At 34.5% G+C, this 24,343-nt stretch overlaps 1 protein-coding gene across 1 annotated transcript in view; it reads left to right on the top strand.

Moving 5' to 3' along the window:
• The window catches only part of LOC128553733 (IgGFc-binding protein-like), a gene marked incomplete at its 3' end in the record, with an annotated part of 39,260 nt that overhangs the window by 1,060 nt on the left and 13,857 nt on the right, over positions 1–24,343 (top strand). The window contains exon 2 of the mRNA XM_053534909.1: positions 7,769–7,829. Within this exon, the coding sequence (XP_053390884.1) occupies positions 7,769–7,829 (61 nt within the window). The remainder of the gene's footprint in view (positions 1–7,768; positions 7,830–24,343) is intronic.

Here is a 24,343-nt window from a genome sequence, read left to right as displayed (position 1 = left end):
AATGTCACAGTGACCCAGAACAGTTAAACAGTTTCCGGATGATAACTCGAGAACGCTTGGGCCTAGGAACCACAGGCACCAGTATCGGACCTGGGACAAAGAATATGGCCTTGTTTTTCATCCTAAATGAGTTCAAAATGAAAAATATGTAAAGAAATATGAGCCCCCTACAAAAGATACATATGTCTACTGAAGGCCAGAATCTCGAGAATCGAGCCTGCGAGCAATGGGTTCACTTCCCGGGCCGTTGTGAAATCAATTCTCTAGACATTTGAACAAACTACCTATCACTATTTCACATGTACATTTAGCTACAAAATGAGACCAACCCAAGTCTCTAGCCCTCCCCGTTCATGAAATATCTATCAGAAAACGAGTGACTTTCTGCTGCAAGTTCCAGGTAGATAGAAATGTGGCACAGCGAAACGGTACGAAATCAAGGACTAAAAGATGTTTGTCAGCCTAGCAAGGGTCAAATTCATTTGCCATTAATAACAAGTATTACTAAATATGTAAATCATGGCCACTCACCACCGTCAGTAGCATCTACTATACGTGATATTTACTTTTTTATTTTTCCGTCGGTCTTTCAATTGTATTCACCGCCATTGAAACCTATACGATAATATCCGAGTAATTTTGTACGAAACGTTGCGATTCTGTCGGAGGTGTGTCGCTATTGGCCAATCAGAAATTGCGTTTAAAAATACCTAATGAATTCTGTTCAATGGCGTAGCATTCAATTGCAAGACCGTGGAAAAATTTGAAACGCCAATATCGCGTGTTTGAGATGCAACTGACGATTGTGAGTGGACTTAGTTTATGTATTTATTTATACTTTTTAGTATTTTTTATTGAATTTGAGCCGTTCTCGGCGGACAACCATACTTTAGTCTATGTTTACGTACCGATTCTTTGTGCCGCATTTTTATCTACCAGGGACTTTCAGCAGGAAATCACTCGTTTCCTGATAGATATTTCATGAACGGGAAGGGCTAGATACTTGGGGTCGGTCTCATTTTGTAGCTACATGTATACGGGAAAAAGTGATAGGTAGTTTGTTTAATTGTCTAAAGAATTTATTTCACAACGGCCCGGGAAGTGAACCCATTGCTCGCAGGCTCGATTCTCGAGATTCTGGCCTTCAGTAGACATGTTAAATATACGTATCTTTTGAAGGGGGCTCATATTTCATCACATATTTTTCATTTTGAACTCGTTTAGGATGAAAACAAGGCCATAATCTTTGTCCCAGGTCCGATACTGGTGCCTGTGCTAGGAACGTGAGAGTTGATAGGGAGGTTGGTCATGACCAGCATATGACTCCTATTGATTTTGAGATCAGTAGGTCAAAGGTCAAGGTCACAGTGACCCATAACAGTTAAATGGTTTTCGGATGATAACCCGAGAACGCTTGGGTCTAGGATCATGAAAATTGAAAGGGAGGTTGGTCATGACCAGCAGATGACCCATATTGATTTTGAGTTCAGTAGGCCAAAGGTCAAGCACACAATGACCCAGAACATTTAAGTAGTTTACGGATGATAACTCGAGAACGCTTGGGCCTAGGATCATGAAAGTTGATAGGGACCCCTAATGATTTTGAGGTCAGTAGGCCAAAGGTCAAGGACACAGTGATCAGGAACAGTAAAACCGTTTCCAGACGATAATTTAAGAACGCTTGGGTCTAGGATCACAAAACTTTATATGGGAAGTTGATCATGACCAGCAGATGACCACTATTGATTTTGCCCTTACGAAATGGTCAAAAAGCTGCGAACATGCCGCGAACATACCTATTCGCAGGAAGTATTCGAGGGATATTCGCTGCTACCGCGATCATGCCGCGATTGGTTTGATACTAGTTCGCGGGATATTCACAGGAAGACCAATGATCGCGGCATGTTCGCGAGAAGAACTTAGAAGATTATAATCCTTTGGTAAACTGTTACTGAAGAGCTTTTATAGGAGCAGGTAATTGTAGATCAATTAATTTGTAACATTATCTGTAAGGTCACAGTATGAGTCTGATAAGTTAATCACAACCAGATATTCTGGACATGTTTAGAAGGAAATCTGTGTGCATTACAGACAGTTTTCATAAGTGATTCTTAGAGGCTGATAGGAATATATACTATTTATGGTAAGTCAGAAAATTTATGTTTAATATCTATACTCATATACATGTATCTCAATAAACGTAAGGAATTTTGAAAATGAAATAGATATGCTTAACCTTTTGCAGAACTGTATCAGATTATCTAAAAAGAAATATAAAACTACCTTATTTTGACAATTTCTAAGCTTCATAAGTCTGATAATTAACATGTAAATTTAAACTATGACAGATTTGTAGTGATACATATAACTTATAAGCAGTGTGAAGAAAAAACATTTGGATGAAATGAATACATGTCATGCACTCAGACACTGTTATTGAAATGACAAGTAACAGTTAAAATTCAAACATATTTTATCATTAAAACTTTGTTTAAAATGCTCCAAATAAGATATGAAAAAGTTCAGACATTGACAATTTGAATTTGTTACAACCTCAGTGTTCAAGTTTATTCAGTAAATCTATATCCCTGATTCCTATTAATTTATTTGTTTTTGCACTTTTTCTGTACATGCTTTTTTGTACACAATTTCTGTAGTGATGGTTTTCAGCTAGTTCGCAGCATGTTCGCAGCAACTAATTCGCGGGATGTTCGCAGCATTTAGTTCGCGGGATGATCGCAGCAACTTGTTCGCGAGAAGTTCACAGCTACTTGTTCGCTGGAAGTTCGCGGCAACTTGTTCGCGGCAAAACTAATTTGCATGTGAAAAGTGAACACCAAACGAACATCCCGCGAACAATTATATATACCAATTGTATCAAAAGTGTTCGCGGCATGTTCGCCGGATATTCACGGCATGATCGCAGCAAGTGTTCGCTGCAAACTATAATATTTCCGTAAGGGTGAGGTCAGTAGGTCAAACGTCAACAAGCGCGTAGCTACCTATACGCCAGTACGCCCGTGAATCCACATAATTTTGCCATTTTTTTTAAATCTTTATCCTAGATCTAGAATGGATGTGTTCGTAATTAGAGAACTATATATGATAAAAGGGGCCTTAATCCAAAGTCTGGGTGTTAGTTTTAGAACATGTCTGGGTATTGGTGGTGGTGTTATCGATCAAATTTGTCAAAAGTTCCAAATTTCAAATTGACGTTACAAAAATAATGCAAACACAGTTTACTGCAAGTTATTAATTTACGAATTCATCCGTAAGGATACCCGCGGTTTCCCTTCCGGACTTACACACACAACATCAAAGGGGACAACTGCCGCGGCCATGACTGTCTATAGGCTTTTTTTTTACTATAAACAACATCATAAAATTAAGAAGAAAGATTTATTTAAAACTTATTAAAATCCGCTATAAACTTTGCACGCTTCGTTCTATAAGTACAATGCAGCTATATGTAATTTACAACACTGTTTACTCTATGTTTTTAAGGTTTAGGAGTATATCAACAAAACACAGAAATATTTTATAAACGAACAACATCGTTACCAATATTTTACCTGACCATTACATGTTCTGCCGTACTGTCCCGTACTTAAAATATTCTGAAAAAGTTGTCCCCCTTTGAAAATGAATGCCATTTGTAAAGAAATAAAAATAAACAATTGCTGAAAACTGTGCTCCACCTATTTATGTGAAATTTCAACACTCGCACGCTATTGCAAATGCATCAAAACGAATATGTGTAACAGTTCCTTGAAAATGGTGGGTTTTTAAAGGTGTTTGACTGTCCGGAAGTGCGGCCCCTTTAGGCAGTCCTTTTCCGGAATTCAATGTTTATATCAGTATACTGACACTTGTTTTGTAGAGTAATATACACGCTATCATTACAAAAACTACAAAACAAGTGTCAGTATACTGATATAAACATTGAATTCCGGAAAAGGACTGCCTAAAGGGGCCCCACTTCTGGACAGTCAAGCGCCTTTAAAAAACTCACCATTTTCAAAGAACTATTACACATGTTTGTTTTGATGCATTTGCAATAGCGTGCGAGTGTTGAAATTTCACATAAATAGGTGGAACACAATTTTCAGCAATTGTTTATTTTTATTTCTTTACAAATGGCATTCATTTTCAAAGGGGGCAACTTTTTCAGAATATTTTAAGTACGGGACAGTACGGCAGAACATGTACTGGTCAGGTAAAATATTGGTAACGATGTTGTTCGTTTATCAAACATTTCTGTGTTTTGGTGATATACTCCTAAACCTTAAAATGCTGCCGTTTTTAGTTTTTAAAGATTTTTATATTCTGTTTATGATATCTTCTGGCCAAAAGTCTGAATTTTATGCCCTTAGTGTTTTACGTTTATATAATGATAAAAACGAAATAGCTATTGACGATCGCGCTGTATGAAATTTTACGGTATTTTTTTTTTAAATCCGTTGTTTCTATATATTTTTGCTTAACATTCTGCTATTATCTTATCAAAATTAAATAGAGTTCGAGCTATGTTTATTTTCTATCGGTGCTGAAAGTTTCAGTTGATAATATTTAAGAAATAATAAGTTCCCAAACGTGGTTTTTCGTAGAATAGGGAGTTGAGTTCTTATGCGTAAGAATATATCACGAAGGCCGTAGGCCTGAGTGATGTATCTTATGCGAAAAATTCGGGTTATTCTACGATAAATCATACTTGGGAACTTATTATTTCGATTCTAACACGACATGCTAATATCAAAAGTATTAGAAAAAAATGGTAACTACATTTTACGACCGTGCTACGCACTTGGATCGGATGACGTCATTGCACGTGAGTGGTTTGTTGCAGAATAACCCGAGATAGATTTTGCTATACATGTATGCAGGTTATTTGCTGGTCGTGTTAGAATAAATAATGAATGCACAACGCGCGTTTTTGTGTACGTAACGCCTAAATTACGCGCTGTGTTCATCATCACTACTGGACTTTCCTATGGTGGCCATTTCATATACCTGGTGTCTCGGACCGTGCGCGTTATGCCACCATTGGTCCCTAACACTTACATCAAAGAATGCTGGCCTAACTTTTTATGTTTATTTCGTTATGTTCTTAATTGTGTCCTTTATAAAGTTATTTTGATGCCATTTCTAGATTCTATTCGTATTATTTAGATTTAGGTTTATGTTAAAATTGAGTAAAATTCGATAAAACTGGTAAAATTTGATATAATCAGTGTCGGCCTTAGCCGACAAACGACAACACAAAGACTCAGATTTCTGACTTTTATTTGTGCCAAAATATCTTTAAGATTCTGTTGTAAAATTATAGTGAAAAGTAATAAAGTAAAAACCGGTGACCATTTTTGCCGAAATGTAAAGTGGGTGCAAGCAGTAACTGTTGTATTCTTATTTTGAAAATATGGTCTTAGATTGGCCTGTATATGGCTTAAAATTTGTACTGGTTTATAATGTTTCTTCAATTACCATTATATTGTAGTTTTTAATCGATAATATCAACAATAAGATCTTGAAATTAAGAAATAATAAGTTCCCAAGTGTGGTTTATCGTAGAATAACCCGTGTTTGAGTTCTTATACGTAAGAATATATCACGAAGGCCGTATATTGTTTCGCATAAGAACGAAAAACTACGGTTATTCTACGATAAATCACACGTGGGAACTTGTTATTTAGATTCTAACACGACATACTAGTATCAACAGTGTTAGAAAAAATGGTAACTACTTTTTACGACCGTGCTACGCAACTGGATCGGATGACGTCATTGCACGCGAATGGTTTATTGCAGAATAACCTGATATAGATTTTGCTCTACATGTATATAGGTTATTTGCTGGTCGTGTTAGAATGTCATATAATTTCTGAAAACATTTTTTCTGCCCCCCCCCCCCCCACCCCTACAGGGCTCTGCCCTGGACCCGATGGGGGCCCTAAGCGATCCCCATTACCCTAAATTGGTGAATCCACTTTCTTTAGGCCTTCTTACGTGCCTAGTCAAGGTCACAGTGACCTGTAACAGTTAAAATGTGTCCGGAAGATAACTTAAGAATGCTTGGGCCTAGGATCATGAAACTTAATAGGGATGTTGATCATGACCAGAAGATGACACCTATTGATTTTGAGGTCAATAGATCAAAGGTCAGGGTCACTTTGACCAAGAACAGTAAAACTTTTGTGCACAGTGGCTAAATAATTTATGTTCTTTGTGCAATTACTGAATGCATCGAGGGAGCATTTCGTGTTTTACGAGCTCTTGTTTAAATAGCAACAAGCCAAATATCAATTTATGCATTTTATAGATAAACATATCTGAATCACAGGCACCATTATCGGACCTGGGACAAAGAATATGGCCTTGTTTTCATCCTAAACGAGTTCAAAATGAAAAATATGTGATGAAATATGAGCCCCCTTCAAAAGATACGTATATGTTACATGTCTACTGAAGGCCAGAATCTCGAGAATCGAGCCTGCGAGCAATGGGTTCACTTCCCGGGCCGTTGTGAAATAAATTCTTTAGACAATTAAACAAACTACCTATCATCACTTTTTCCCGTATACATGTAGCTACAAAATGAGACCGACCCCAAGTCTCTAGCCCTTCCCGTTCATGAAATATCTATCAGGAAACGAGTGATTTCCTGCTGAAAGTCCCTGGTAGATAAAAATGCGGCACAAAGAATCGGTACGTAAACATAGACTAAAGTATGGTTGTACGCCGAGAACGGCTCAAATTCAATAAAAATACTAAATAGTATAAATAAATACATAAACTAAGTCCACTCACAATCGTCAGTTGCATCTCAAACACGCGATATTGGCGTTTCAAATTTTTCCACGGTCTTTCAATTGAATGCTACGCCATTCAGAACAGAATTCATTAGGTATTTTTAAACGCAATTTCTGATTGGCCAATAGCGACACACCTCCGACAGAATCGCAACGTTTCGTACAAAATTACTCGGATATTATCGTATCGGTTTCAATGGCGGTGAATACAATTGAAAGACCGACGGAAAAATAAAAAAGTAAATATCACGTATAGTAGATGCTACTGACGGTGGTGAGTGGCCATGATTTACATATTTAGTAATACTTGTTATTAATGGCAAATGAATTTGACCCTTGCTAGGCTGACAAACATCTTTTAGTCCTTGATTTCGTACCGTTTCGTTGTGCCACATTCTATCTACCTGGAACTTGCAGCAGAAAGTCACTCGTTTTCTGATAGATATTTCATGAACGGGGAGGGCTAGAGACTTGGGGTCGGTCTCATTTTGTAGCTAAATGTACATGTGAAATAGTGATAGGTAGTTTGTTCAAATGTCTAGAGAATTTATTTTACAACGGCCCGGGAAGTGAACCCATTGCTCGCAGGCTCGATTCTCGAGATTCTGGCCTTCAGTAGACATATGTATCTTTTGTAGGGGGCTCATATTTCATTACATATTTTTCATTTTGAACTCATTTAGGATGAAAAACAAGGCCATATTCTTTGTCCCATGTCCGATACTGGTGCCTGTGGTCTGAATGAATTAATTATACAAAATTCACGCACAACACACATGTTTATAACATCAGCAAAAATAAGTTTCGTTTGTGAAAATGGCGTCAGTGTTATTTATAAATTTCTTACGTTAGATACTTGGCAGAATACATTACATTAGGTCCAAAATGTTGTACTTTAATTTGTTGTTTCAGTCGGTTTTGTATCGATCATCGGGAAAATGTTTCTTTTTTGTGTGTTTTAGCTTTTGATAGTCTTTTTATGGAAAATGTGCGCAGGTTCCAGCCAGTGTCCGGAAGTTGCATGTAAGTGCATTTCATTGCTCATTTTATTATACTAGTACATAAATGCTTTGTTAACAACTAATGAAGTTTTCAGTATGTTTGATCAAAGCAGCAAAAACTCTCCGTTTATATTCTATTCGAAAGAATTGTGTATTGCCAGTGTTTATGATAAATTTTATGCATTCAATATCACCGAGTCTCAACGTAAGCGTTGACGGGCGGCATAATACATGCGAGCAGGGCGCTTTTTGCAGCTGTTTTTATCAGGCATAACGGTTTTCCTTCGCAGTTTTTGCCACCGACTCGAACGTAAGACAAAACCTTCGCCGACGGCCGGGTTTTGCCGGGCTAAGTATTTTTGAAACTGCATACAACGGTGACCGATCTCTTAAAGTGGATATATCGCACAGGTATGACGAAAATGCGAGATATTTCGACATTAATTTATCCATTTACAACGAGAAAATTAAGGGGCGGTTGGCAAATGCGTGTTTTTAGTGAATATTTCCTGAATGTTAGAAAAAAATAAAAATGTTATGAAAATTTTGATACATCCAAATCAAAGCGTGTTTATTGTAGATTATCCTCGGCCAATTCCCAATAACAAAGCTTTAAAAATGAATAGAAAACTGCGAAGGAAAGCATTACCTTGACTGCTAAAAACAGCCGCAAAAAGGCGCCCTGCTCGCACGTATTATGCCACCGGTCAACGCTTACTAGCCGGGGAGCCAAGGCATCAAAAAATGGATTTACCTGTCCGGTCATGCTATAGTCAGTTTCTATACATATTATGAAAGTGCAAAGTCTCACGGATCAGAATCAAAGCCTTGATATGTCTGATGGTTGCGGGTTTTGCTAGATTTATTTTCTGTTTAAATGCCAGTCTATAAATATACATGTATAAGAATCAAATACAAATGTGCCTAATGTCTAAAATTAACTCTGCCTGACCATACATGAACTTCTCTAAATTGACAGCTGGAAGTCAGTGATGTAACAGTGAGCTGGAACACCTTATCTTTGATAGATATTGTATAATCTAAATGGTCAGTGTGAATGAATAGAAGCTGAATAAGAACTGCTTGATCATTGATAATTCATCCGCAATGTCCACGAATAGGACTACTTTGTGTAGCACATGAACATCCTTTGGATGTAATTTGGAATCAAATAAAGATGCTATATGATTGTCAAAAATACACTTAACTTTGGTAGCAGGATAAACCCGCAACCAAAAATCGGGCCTGCAAAACAAAAGCTCTTGCAAAATTTGAGAATATCAAGGGGAGATAACTCTGTATATTTGCAGTTTTTTAAGATTCAAATCGTAAAATCAGTTCAAATATATATATTTCAACATTGCTTTTACGCATAAGGCTTATGGTTGAATAATACGCAAAATGTACTCATTTTATGTACATTTTATTATAAGATTTGGCACCAAAAATACCAGAGAATAAAATGAAAATATTTAACCTAAAATTTACAGTATGAAGAAGCAACCTTTATAAAATGGTCTTATTTCTCGAAGTCATTTATTAATACCGCTGCGAAACAGTCTGTAAGAACAGAAGATCATCTAGATACTCTAGTTCAGGTTTGGCCAAGAAATACGCAAATCCGGGGTATTTTATGTACCCTACCCACTTTATATAATGCAAAAAATGTATAATAAAAATATTCGACCAAAAATCAATGAGATATATTCTTTTTATCACATATACAATATAATTTATATTTATGACAATTTAAAGATGGATGAGGGGTATTTAAAAGATTTTAAATAGAAAAATGGGGTAGGAAAACCTATGTACTTTACGACCGATAATTAAAACAAACAACCCGTTTTTTATCATTTAATAAATACAAGCAAAAATAGTAAGAGGCGACGAAATCTTTACTTGCAAACTATTCATTTGAAAGTAAATTATTTAGATACTCTTTTGTGCAATTTTGTCAAAATCGAGAAAATGTAGGGGTATGGACATTATCCCACCCATGTAAAACTATGTATAAAATGTGATTGATCGATCCATACAGCTTTCACAAATTAACAAAGTATAAATGCTCGCTTCAGTGTTGCACACATCTGTTTTTACCTTTCTTTTTGACATAATGTGTAACTTTAATGCTTATAAAATGAGACATTTTGAATAATCTTTACTATTCAGAAGAATAAATGATTGTAATTTTAAAAATAATTACAAATTGTACAAAAACAGTAGTAATTATATCCCCCCAAACATATTTAATTCAAATAGATTATATCAGTGTTATTAGCTCACCTGTCACGTAGTGACACAATGTAAGCTTTTGTAATCGCCTTCGTCCGTCCGTAAGTCCGTCCACAATTACTTGTGAACACGATAGAGACCGTATTTTACTATTGATTTTAATCAAACTTGCACATAACTTGTATAAGAGCTAGGAGACGAGGGAGGAGATCTACTGGCCACACGGGAACAAAAAAGAAGTCAATACAACCTTTCAAGGTTATGCATTGGAATGCAGAAGGACTCCTCAATAAGAAAATGGACTTAGAGAACATATTGTTTGATAAGGACATTCAGGTCTGCTGCATCAAAAGACTCACCTTAACAAGGACAAATCCTTCAAGGTTAGAGGCTACCAGTGCTTCTGTTGTGACAGGTTGGGTAGGAGTAAGGAAGGAATCCTAACACTGATGAAAAACAACATAGCAACTTGTATTGGCATAAAATCTCCCTTTGAAAACTGGCCAAATCTCATAATGGGTTCCAGAGTTAGGGCCCCTTAAAGAGCCAAAAGTTTCTGTTTTGGCTTGTGAACAGGGTAGAGACCACATTTTGCAATTGATTTTAATCAAACTTGCACAAAAAATTCTATTGGCATAATATCTCGGTTCCTGTCGAAAACTGGCGAGATCCCATGATGTGTTCTAGAGTGGTGGCCCCTTAAAGGGCCAAAATTTGCCATGTTGGCTTTTGTAGCCACACAGACACTTCACTTATAGTTTGATTTGAAACAAACTTGCAAAATATCTTTAACAGCAATAGATCTTACATTCCGTGATGACTTCATCAGATCAAATCATAGGTTCCATAATAACGGCCCCTATTTGAACCCTGAAAGTGCCAAAATTTGTTAATTGTTACATTATGAACACGCTAGAAATGACATTTTACGTTTGACTTTAACCACACTTACAACTTAAGTTACAATACGATCTCGGTTCAGTTCGAAAACCGGTTTGATTGACCTTTCAGCCATAAAGAGGTTTCATATATGCTTTGATCTGACACAAACTTGCAAACTTGATAATCTTTAGGCCAAGTTTGAAACTGGATTATGTGGGGTCAAAAACTAGGTTACTAGGTCAAATCAAAGGAAAAGCTTGATAACACCGTAGAGGCCACATTAATGATGCTATCTTCATGAAATTTGGTCAGAATGTTTGTCTTGATGATTCCTATGCCAAGTTTGAAACTGGGTCATATGGGATTAAAAACTAGGTCACCCGCTGAAATCAAACGAAAAGCCTGTTAACACTCTCGAGGTCATATTTATCACCTTATCTTTATGAAACTAGGCCAAGTTTATCAGGTGAACGATATAGGGTCAGCATGACCCTCTTTTCTCAGAAAATGCTAGCATAAGTCTTAGATACTAGTAATCTAAATTATAAACTTATTGAATGGCTTGTTTGTCATTACTGATAAATTACCTAGTATTATATATTGCTCTATGTCTGGATGACAAACAACAAATAATTTTGATTATTGATAAGCAAGCCCTTCAATTAGTGTTTCATTACATGATATTAGAATTAAACATTTGTTGTATTTTTCACGAATTGAACAACAATTAAAGAGCCATGGACCAAGTATTTATACAAAGAGTCGTATCATTTTAGATAACATTTACTGGTTTGGCACTAATTAAAGGCTAAAATAGTGATTTCAATTTTATTTATATGCGGTCCATCTGGAGCACAATTTTAGTTACACATTCCTGCAGTACTAACGACAACTAGTTACATCTGTACATGCAATTTAAGTAGACATTAACACAATACTTTATAATATCATGCGTAACTATTTTTTTCCGATCTGTATATAGAAATACTTGTATCAATTTAAACTTTACGACTACACCAAAAAAAAAATGATTTTATCTCGCACTGAATAAATATAACTTGCACTGCCAGTGTAAATGGTAATACGTTATATTGTTTTAACTTTAAATATGTGATTTTAGATTGCAACAGTTCAATATGTCTTTTTCGCAACTTATACACTATTATTAATCAAATTAATCTAATTTGACTGTGTTTTATTCTGCGACACTTTTCAGGCATTGCATTGCACAAGCAGGATACAGTGAATTTTATATTAGATTTGGTGCAGATACAGTTTCTTAAGCACTTTCCTTTCGTGCCTTTACAGAATAAAGTCTGGCTTTGAAAGTTATCATCATTGTTAAGACAAACTGGCAACTGCATAGATGACGTCTAAGTTGTGTTTGGTCGGGTAATATGAAACTCGATACATATGCAGACTTGTAAACGGATATCTGATGTCGCTCGTAAAATATGAAGTCTAATGGAATCTTCTGTTTGTTGAAGACATCTAAGGTCTCCTTTCGTTAAGGGCAAATACATGAGCTCTATGTTCATCTATACTTCCACGAAATTTTTTCTTCATCATATTTTATATAACTTCAGATAGGTTGCATCGTTATATGAGCCGCACCATGAGAAAACAAACATAGTGTATTTGTGACCCCCATCGATCCAGACCAGCCTGCGCATCCGCGCAGTCTGGTCAGGACCCATGCTGTTCGCTTTCAAAGCCTATTACAATGGATAGATCCGATTTTTCTGATAAGAAACGCCCCCTCCCTTGGCTATGTCTCACAAGCTTTCTCCAAAATGGCGGATACACATGATACCGCGATGACGGATTCTCTTTTATAAAGTATCTAAATCTTCTACTCATTACTGTAAAAAGATCAAAAACCTGTTAGACAGTTGGCTAACTGGGAAAAGAGGCCTGGTTAACAAATCCGTAGGCATATTTTAGTACAATATGGTGTCATACCTTAAAACGTTCGTTATTCTTTCTCCTATTCAACCAGGGTGGATACCAGGCTCAAATATCCATTTTTATTTTTTTTGTGAGGCCCCAAAAGGGGACAATGAGTTTTTTCTCAATTTAAAAGGAAATTAAAGAAAATTTTCATTTATGTACAAATGACTGCATGAAACGATTTTCCTGGCACCTTAGTGATGGTCAGGGCTAGATTCCAACCTGAGGGCCCTCCAGGTAGTTTCAGCTCAACATTAAAAAATTGTTAATGGTCATTTTTTCAGTTTTGGGCTTGTTATGCTCTAGAAGCCTATTTTGCTCAGGTTAAAAAAACTGAGTAATTGTCTTAATAGTTGTTAGGCTTACTTTGTATTTAAATTTACAGAAACATTTCGTATTGTATGTACTTTGCCATTACGTCTTTTATTTACACTGTTACGCAACTCTGAAAAGTTGGAAGGATTAGGAGAAAGGTTTACTTCGCTTTTACTGATTTGATTTCCAAGTTGTGTTTTTGCAACTGACAGATCCAAATCTGTGCTCCTTTTTGTTCCTTTGTGTGTCCGTATCTTTCTCGTTGTCTATATAATTTACTTTGTTCATGTATTTTAAGTGTAAAGTTGTACAAGAATGTACACATCCATACAATCACTGATATGGAGTTTTTGTTTGAGGGGGTAGGTTCTTTCTTCGAACGTAGTTTCTCTTAATGAATATTTGTCCTTGCAATTTTTTTGTCTAGCCTTGTGCTTTGAAAATACTCTCAAAAGTAAAAATGCAACATCCATTCTTTAGGACATTCTAAGCATGACTTGTGTTACATGAGCATATGGCGCCAGTGTTGTAATTCATTTCACTACCACCTTAGAAACCCATATAAATTATATTTCGATATACAGAAATTCGATCATCAGTAAGGAATGACATACCAAATATCCGTAAAAGTCTTGATACTGTTAAATGACTAATAAATTGACCAAGAGTTTAAGTTTGATAAGTTTTAAGTTTTTACCTTGCAAAACACTTTTGTGTGATGTAGACGCGATTACAAACATTTACGTGTAATGTCACACGAGGTTTTCTATATTGTAGTAGTATTATTACATCTGGTGACTCTACCATTTCATAACAACTGAATGTCAATTGGTCTTATGGCATACCACTGCTTCAACAAAATATTTTTGAAAAATGCCTGTTCTGGCCATGGATAAAGTCCGATAACGATTTTAATAACAATAGCTGCCCAAAAGCCTTGCGCTCGACTATTCAACAACTTCTAAGTTTAACAAGGACCATGACTGGGCAAGACTTACAAAACCATATATTGGTTACTTTCCGAGGTTTGATGACTGGGAGCACTATGTGAAATTTTAATCAAATGCATATAGTTTCTGAAATACACCTTGTCTTTTAGGTACATGCTAAACTTTTACAAAATATTCTTGGTTGAAAACGAATCATCTTTTGTATTAAGGTGGAATGCGCCTAATTTGAAGTTGTTGGGTTCCGTTTCGAAATTTTGTTTAATATAAAATTCAGCATATTCCTCATAGAATGCGTATTTTACTTTTTTGATATTTCTGTAACTTTTTTCTCTACAAACCTTCAAACACGACTATTGACGTCCATTTCTGTTGAACCATTTGTTCACGTCCGTCAGACTGTTTTCTTAAATCGTTCTGTTCAGTCAACAAGTATCGATTTGCTTGTTTCTCATCATATTTTTATTTAAAAATGTCTTTGAAATGGTGTATAATTTGTGGTGATCATTTTAACGTTGAAGTCGATATTTACGTTAAAGTGACGTCAGAGCGACAAATATGACGTTTAGTTTTGAATAAAAAGTTTGCGTTAATCTTGTCTTATGTAAAACCCAAACGATAGAATTTGATAAAAAAATAACATGATCATGAAAACTTTATTTTCTGTCGATTGAAGGAATAAAATTATGGGGTCACCGAATTCGTTCTCGCGTAAAATTACGTTACGTTACCCCTACCCCCCAAATCACAAGATAGCGCAATTGAGTATTTTTTCATGTATCTCCTCCTTTTAGGATAAACTCTACTATTTTATTTTTCCTAGTAAAATTAAATCAAAATAGTCTTTAAAACTCTGTTACAATAGCGAAATAATATCTGTGTAGAACTCAGATTTAATGTTTAGATTATATTTGATATATGAGAATGCGACAAAATCAACACCCCGTTACCTTTTGCGCTGAATTACATTACTCTACTCCTACCCCAGATAAAAAAAAAATGCGTAATTCAATGGATTTTCTGATTCTCGTGATCAAGACAAACTCATCTTTAACCTATTTAAGTAGAATTTAATCAAAAGAGGCCTTTACAACTATTAATGATTTCATTCAACGTTACAAGTGAAATTATTTATCTCGCAAGTTAATAATAATACATGAAAACTCTGTCGATGCACATTACATTGTTAACATTTACAAAAATAAATTTTAAAAAAAACCGACAGAATATAGTGAAAATCCTTTATTTGAATTATCACAGCCTTTTAATTTTAACAAGTACCAGTATATAATTCTATCACATGCAGCTAATAGAAATGAGGCAAACCAAATATAGGCCTACATTATAAATATATGCCATAAATATTTATTTAGCAGCAAATGTTATCCTTGTATTCATAGACACATAATAGAAACATATTCCATACATAATACTGTTTCCTAATATTAGAAACATAAGAAATACGAGTAAAGAAAACATTCCATGACATAAAAAAGAAAGATTTTTTTTTGTTTTTGTTTTTTTTTTTTTTTTTTTATGGTTTTTTTTTTTTTTAGTTTTTTTTTATGTTTTTTGGTTTAGCTCTGTTTTTCTACGTTACTGCGGGCAGTTAACCTAAGCAGTGTTCCTGGATTCTGTATTCTCAACAAATAACTTCTATCTTTACCACATAAATCAGAGGTGGAGGACGAATGATTTTGGACACGTGCCTTCTATCAAATCGGCATGCCCTACCCGGTGACCGAACTCGCGATCCATAGATCTGCGCTCCTACTGAGCTAAGCGGATGGGGTAAAAGAAAGAAAGAAAGCAGCGGTTGTGACTGACACTCGCTGTAACTCAACGAAACTTCTCTTATATCACGAATACTGAGCTTGTAGAAGTTATGATTTATTTCAAATAGCGTCTGTGGTATAAAATTTCAAAATAATGAAAAATTAACTCTGACCCGTAAAACCAAATTCCGCCATCAAATTATGCGAACGTATGCGTGGAGCGGGTAATTAACCGGGCAAGCCCATGGCAACTTATCTTATGATCAGATGTTACTAGGGAAATCACAACCTTTAAAATATTTGAATCTGTTGTATATCATTGATCAATATTACAATAATGATCTTTCTGTTTGTGTTTCAAGTGTGAAAACTCCGAAGAATATACACAATTGCATATGCAAATATTCTTCATGTTAGCAGTGTTTTACGACGGAAAACGTGTTTATTGGTACTTTGAGTAAGAAAAATTTGAAAAAAAAGCTTTATCATATAGAAAGTATATTTAAAGCGACTTTTAAAATTAACATGATCAGTATTTTTAGCAAAGTTGTCGTATTGGCGTATGTTATACATTCTGCATTCAAACCATTTCTCAATGAAGTCGCCAATTTTACAGTTATAAGGACCTCTTTTGAAAGGAAAGCTCTCTTTCTCACGTTCCTTGAACAACTGATGAATCAGAATGTAAAATACGAAGATTTGAAAAGAGATATATCAGAAAAACAGCCAAACTAAGCTCTGTTGTTATTTGGGGGTAGGGGTAGCGTAACGTAATTTTACGCGAAAATGATTTCGGTGACCCCATAATTGTTTTCCTTCAATCGACAGAAAATAAAGTTTTCATGATCATGTTAGTTTTTTGTCAAAGTCTATCGTTTGGGTTTTACATGAGACAAGATTAACGCAAACTTTTTATTCATAACTAAACGTCATATTTGTCGCTCTGACGCCACTTTAACATAAATATCGACTTCAACGTTAAAATGATCTCCACAAATATACACCATTTCAAAGACATTTTTAAATAAAAATATGATGAGAAACAAGCAAATCGATACTTGTTGACTGAACAGAACGATTAAAGAAAACAGTCTGACGGACGTGAAATAACGGTTCATCAAAAATGGACGTCAATAGTCGTGTTTGAAGGTTTGTAGAGAAAAAAGTTACAGAAATATCTAAGAAGTAAAATACGCATTCTATGAGGAATATGCTGAATTTTATATTAAACAAAATTTCGAAATGGAACCCAACAACTTCAAATTAGGCGCATTCCACCTTAAACTCAGTCAAGATTATTTTTATTTCAAAAGGTTAGATGACATAAAAGCCTTATGTAAAGATTTAATCTAAGATATGGACTTACATGCAAAACTTATCCAAGGTGAAGATGTCAACAAAGGCGACACCAACACCAGAGTGAACAGAATAGCTCTCACTATTCTTCAAATGCACTGGAATTTTGAAAAGTTTGGCAATTTATATGTGTGTATCAATGTACATCAAATATTTACACACAATATTTTGCATTTTGCAAAAACAAAATGAAATACTTGCCAGAAAGTGATATTGCGTGTTTACTTTTTTGAGTGTATATATCGGTTCAGTATTCCATATTTGGGCAATTTGACTATATGTGTCTCAAAAGTTAGTACCAATAAACCGATATTTTACGCACTCTTATTGTAGTAACAATTAAATGAAAATAAGGAAATGAAATGCAGCGAAGTAACATGTATATGTAATATATTGGCTCTACAATTTCTTGAAATTCTCAGGGTTACTTATTCTATATGTATCAAAGTGTTTTGCGAAAGTCTCGGTTTTAGTGTTCTCAGACCTCAATATAAAGTGATGCTGCAATAATAAAAACAGTAAAATTACTTTACACAATAAGTTTTAGTCAAGTTAATGTTTTAAGACTGCGTGAGTATATCCACACACTTAACTGAATGTTACGTTGATGGCAAAAATGATATGTAGCATGTCCGATTAAAATTGTTCATTTTGAGTGTAACTCCTTTTGGGGCCTCTTGAACTATATATGAAATTTCAAAGAAAATGTATTATGTCTTAGATTTTTATATGCACTGGATACAATAGAGGATAAACATTCATTTCTTAATTACATGTTAATACCAATGTACCGCAAATTTTAACATATTGGATGCGTCACATCATCATGTAAATGCCGTCTGACGGAGAACCCCCAATTTAGGGCCTCTTAGTCTTTAATTTCACTTGAAAATTACATTTATACCTCAAATTATGTTATATAATTGAATCTTTCCACTCTATTATATATTTAAGTCAGATTTACCTTAACCTGTAATTTAAACAACATTTTGCTTTCATTATTATTTCTTATCACGTGCACCCATTTTGGGGCCTCACGAAAACTTGAATAGGGATATTTGAGCCTGGTATCCACCCTGGCTGAATTCCATATACCCCAACGAACATTTTGGTGTATGATACCATATTGTACTAAAAATGCCTACGGACTTTTTTCTCGGGGCTTTCGCCAACTGTCTTTGTCGGATCACGCGTTAAATGAACCATTTAATAATTATAATTTAGGTTACATTAATTCCGTTAAGAAAAGTGATGAAATGTAGCTGTTAAATGTCGGTGCTAATAAGGTCTTCATAAATATGAAAGTCGTAGAATTTGATAAATTTGTTTATTTTGGGACCGCACAAAATGTTCACAGACTATTGGTATAAAGTATAATACATATAATAAAAAGAAATCACGATACAGTTGCGTCCTTGCAAAGAGGAATATATCTATAAATAAATTAAAGTTGAATCTGTTGATTTCACTGAATAATACCTGCGCGTTGTAAATTCTATATGTTCGTGCATGATATGTTTGCTTTTACGCAACCGATAGATGATGATTCAAAATTTCTTTCATTTCTATATTTGCGAATAAGTACCACTATATTATTTAAATGTGAATTAAAATCATTGTATTTTATTTTAATATGTTGTAATCTCCTGGAGACTCGACTGATACTGTTAGTTGTAATTGATAATACATGTTTATATTGAAAAGAAGTAACAAATCAGCAGGTGTTAACGTTTTTCAATATGCGACACATTTATTCATGTCATTAATTAAATTATCTTATTATTTGATCAGTCACTGCTACAAATTGACATAATTCTTACAAGCTGTACACAATGATATTTATGGACATCTAAGTGGTTATTAAATAAAGAAGCCATACGATCATTTAACGCATGTTAATTCTATATTCATTGAGATTTGTATTTTGGAAACAAGAAAGTTAAGAAATATATGTCTATACCTCGTTACGGAATTTTATGCTCATTGCGATATTAAAACACTCATGCACTCGCACAAACGCACTCAGACATTATTCCGAAATATATACATAGCAAGTTGGACAAAAGATGCAGAAACACCTTCTTCCGAATGTATGCTGATTCCCATGAAAAAATACATATTTATATCTATAAAAATAGATAATCAGAACATCAATTTATGTTAGTTAGGCGTTATTGTTGTATGGCTCCTCTTGTAACTGGCTACAAGTTTTTTTTTCTAATTGTGGTAACGCAACCAACATCATTTTCATAACAATCTTTCTTCGTTTCAGTTGGTTCACGCACCATCTGCAACATTAAATAAGGCAAGAAACTTGAATAACGCATTCAAAATTACTTCTGATATTCTTAAGGAGAAAAACAAAAAATCCATTCACGGAATATCTAGCATTTAAATTCTTACACAAAGTCTGTTGAGTGTTGCTGAAACTAATAATGATAATGCATTCGACATTACATCTGACATTAGGAGAGAAGCAAAAAATCAGTTCACAAATATTTAGCATTAAATTTCTTATACAAAATGTGTAGAGCGTGGACGAAATTTGGAGATCGCCGTTCACATGTATGCTTTATTTGCCTTAAAGAATTTCGTTTTCTCGGGTGAAACATCGAATGAAAATCCTGTAACACCTGTCTGAGAACAAATTAAAAAATAGCTGTAATTTCTTGAAATGATACACTTGATAAATGAACATGCTACATCGGTTTTCGCAATTATTTATTACATGTGGTCACTTCTTTTCTTATTTCTAGATGTCATATTTTCATTTTATATGTAAAGCATCTCGAGAACGTAAAAGAATGCTGTTTTTATTTAGAACTTTACAGTCTGTAGGTACTTAGTTACGGTAAGCTTGTGAGACACAATGGCGCCTTAGCAACAAAGTCTACGGATCGACGGAAAACGCTTTATCTTATTGGCCAATATTATTGGTTTGATTGACAGATCGGATCCATGCATTAGAGAAACCGTCAGCGAACAGCAGTCTGGTCTGGATCGATGCTGGTCGCAAATGCACTATGTTGGTTTTCTCATGGCGCGGCTCATATTTTGGGCAAATCACCTTAATAATAATTCTAAGATGTGTTTTAAAATTAGTGAGGAGTAACTGCCCTTGACTTTTCATTTAGCAGTTGGATAAGTTTTGCAGTCACGAATTTTCCAAATAAATCAGCATTTAACATCGGACTAGCAATATCGCTTTCCGTGCATTTTTCGCTTCATTATTTTTGCCCCTATGGTATAATCATTTGCCTTATTCAAGGTGGGTTGGTTAAATCAATTACTTCTTTTTTTGGGTTTTGACAAACTTGCAAAGAAAGTTAATATTAATTCAAATAAGATAGTAAAAAATTAAAGTTTGAATGTAAAGGTTTCAGTATTTTTCGGTAGCGTTGCTTGCATTTTGCCACATCATTATGAACAGGTTGTTACTTCTAATTATTGGCTACTGTTTTTAATCTAAAATCTCTTAAGGATGTACGAGCGTTTTATTTCAGGATATCCGCCATTTTGAAAAATGTTTCTTCGAATATTGCTTTCTAACAAAAGTTTTGCCAAAAATTAATGCTAAATAATCAAAATATGGCTAATAATGTACCATCTAACCAAATATATTATGCTTTTTGCGAAAAAAAAATTTCACCCTTATTTTTGGCTGGCATTTGCCTAAAATTGACGTATGATTTAGTTTTACAATGGGGTAGGGGTAGGTAATTTCAAATATCTATTAAAGCCCGCCCGCTTAGCTCAGTAGGTAAGAGCGTTGGTCTACGGACCGCTGGGTCGCGAGTTCGATCCTCGGGCGGGGCGTATGTTCTCCGTGACTATTTGATAAACGACATTGTGTCTGAAATCATTAGTCCTCCACCTCTGATAATTCATGTGGGGAAGTTGGCAGTTACTTGCGGAGAACAGGTTTGTACTGGTACAGAATCCAGGAACACTGGTTAGGTTAACTGCCCGCCGTTACATGACTGAAATACTGTTGAAAAACGGCGTTAAACCCAAAACAAACAAACAAACAAATATCTATTAAAGTAGATCAGGTTTGGTTTTGATATTTTTCTGACTGATACATATAATGTTAAGCTATAAATAAAATGAAAGTTTTCAAGATAGCACTTTATATTATCTAGAAAATATAAATTAAAACAAAAAGAACAAAAAATATCAAAATTCACCACTTTTTAACAGTTTTTTCTTAATAAATCTCTTAGATGCACGGTGACCCCAACTTTTTTTCTTTCCATTTTGAAGCATTTTTGTGTGTCATTAATGCTGCAAAATATTTTAAAAATCTTTACGTCAGAATTTTTTTGTAGATCTAAATACGTTTTTTCCATTGAAAATAAAGTGGGTGGGGTAATTATGTCAACATGTAAAAATTAAAGAGATTTGTTAGTGACATTTATGCTTATATAATACTGACATCACCATATATTCATATTAACCTGAAAGACATGAAATCCCTATAAGATTTAGTAGGATATTATATGTTTTATAAAGTACCAACATTTTTTCAATTTTACAAAATTTCAGAAATGCGTAAACAGTGGGTGAAGAAAATACCCTATAGAATTAAAACGAGTTCGGTGACCTATGTTTTTTCTGCTCTTGTTTGTCTTAGAAACTAATGTTCTTCAAGCTCACAGAGTATGAAAAAATTCTTAGCGTTAAAAAAATTTCGCTCGTACATCCTTAAATACTCCGAATCCATCTTTAAGTTGTCAAAATATAGATTAAATTGTATACGTGACAAAAAGAATATATCTCCTTGATTGATGGTCGAATATTTTTATTACACATTTTTTTGCATTATAAAAAGTGGGTGGGTACATAAAATACCACGGATTTGCGCTTTTTGTCGCCAACCCTAAACTAGATTGCACGAAAAGTATTAAAATGAATTTCTTTTCAGATGAATAGTTTGCAAGTAAAGGTTTCATCCCTTTCATTAGTGTTGCTCGTATTTATCCGATGGTAAATAAAAAGGTTGTTAAATCTAACTATACATGTTGTAAAACACATCATTACCATACCCCTATTTTCTATTAAAATCTTTTTAATACCCTCATCCATCTTTAAATTGTCAAGAATATGCATTTCATTGTATGCGTGATAAAAAGTATATATCTCCTTTATTTCGGTCGAATATTTTTATTATGGACTTTTTGCATTATATAATGTAGGTGGGGTACATAAAATACCCCGGATTTGAGTATTTTTCAGCCAAACCTGAACTAGATTGCACTATAGAGTATCTAAATAAATTGCTTTCCAAATGAGTAGTTTGCAAGTAGAGGTTTCTTCGACTTCCATTAGTGTTGCTCTTATTTAATAACGGGTTGTTAATTCTAATTATCGGTTGTAAAATACATAGGTTTTCCTACCCCCTTTTTCTATTCAAAATCTTTTAATCTCATCCAAATCTCATCCAGCTTTATATGGTCAAAAATATAGATTATATTGTTTACGTGATAAAAAGAATATATCTCATTGATTTTTGGTCAAATATTTTTATTATACATTTTTTTTGCATTATATAAAGTGGGTGGGGTATATAAAATACCCCGGATTTGCATATTTTTTTGCCAAACCTGAACTAGATTGCACTATAGAGAATTTAAATAAATTACTTTCCAAATGAATAGTTTGCAAGTAAAGGCTTCTTCGACTTCCATTAGTGTTGCTCTTATTTAATAACGGGTTGTTTATTCTAATTATCGGTTGTAAAATACATAGGTTTTCCTACCCACTTTTTCTGTTTAAAATCTTTTAAATACCCCTCATCCAGCTTTATATGGTCAAAAATATAGATTATATTGTATACGTGATAAAAAGAATTTATCTTCTTGGTTGTTGGTCGAATATTTTTATTATACATTTTTTGCATTATATAAAGTGGGTGGGGTACATAAAATACCCCGAATTCGCGTATTTCTTGGCCAAACCTGAACTAGAGTATCTAGATGATTTTCTATTCTTACGGGCTGTTTCGCAGTGGTATCTATAAATTACTTTGAGAAATAAGACCATTTTAAAGGTTACTTCTTCATACTGTAAATTTTAGGCTGAATATTTTTATTTTATTCTCTGGTATTTTAGGTGCCAAATTTTTTAATGAAATGTAATAAAATCAGTACATTTTGCAAAGTTTTAAATCATAAGCCTTATGCGTAAAAGCAATGTTGAAATATATATTTGAACTGATTTTAGAAACATGATGCCAGGTTTTGTTAGTAAAAAAACGATTTGAATCTTAAAAAACTGCAAATATACAGAGTTATCTCCCCTTGATGTTCTCAAATTTTGCAAGAGCTTTTGTTTTGCAGGCCCAATTTTTCTGATCCTCGAGACTTTGCACTTTCATAATATGTATAGAAACTGACTATAGCATGACCGGACAGGTAAATCCTGTTTCTATGCACTTTTCGCACTTTTGGCTCCCTGGCTATACGTTGAGACACGGTGCTTTAAGGAGCTACTATAGCCAAAAACCTTTAAAAGACAAATTCCCATGAACCACTTGATGAATAATCACCAAACTTGGTCTGTAGCATCAAGGTATCTTCCTCTCTCAGATTTATTCAGATATTCACATGGATCCTTTTTGCCCCTTTTAGGGGCCACCAAAGCTCAAAACCGAAAAAGCCTTTATACAGCTTCTCATGAACAAATATTATGCATCATTGAAGGTTCCATGTGCACCGCCGTATGAATACATCTGCGGATGTCTCTAAATTACATTATGGTACTTATAACATGTGTAAATGTTGAGTTCTGCTCAACCCGGGGCTAGAGGGCGTGGACGGTAGCTTGCACATCCACTACCGTCCTTGAACAGGCTCAGTCAAACCGAGCCTGCAACATTTTCGTTTATTTCGTGTTGGGCGACCTGTGGGTTTCTGCTTTTTTAATTTATTTAAAAAACAGAAATCCTTTTAGAAGATTTCGTTAGACAAATATTCCCAAATCATATGTAGCATCCTTGCATAGACCCCTTTCAAAAAAAGTTACATTTAGACGCTTTCCTGCACACGAAAGTGTTGAAAACATTTACACTACAAACT

This window comes from Mercenaria mercenaria, unplaced genomic scaffold (genome assembly GCF_021730395.1).
Source record: "Mercenaria mercenaria strain notata unplaced genomic scaffold, MADL_Memer_1 contig_4259, whole genome shotgun sequence".
Taxonomy (NCBI): domain Eukaryota; kingdom Metazoa; phylum Mollusca; class Bivalvia; order Venerida; family Veneridae; genus Mercenaria; species Mercenaria mercenaria.
Note: the sequence above shows the minus strand (reverse complement) of the source record. Positions and strands in the feature narration are given on the sequence as shown.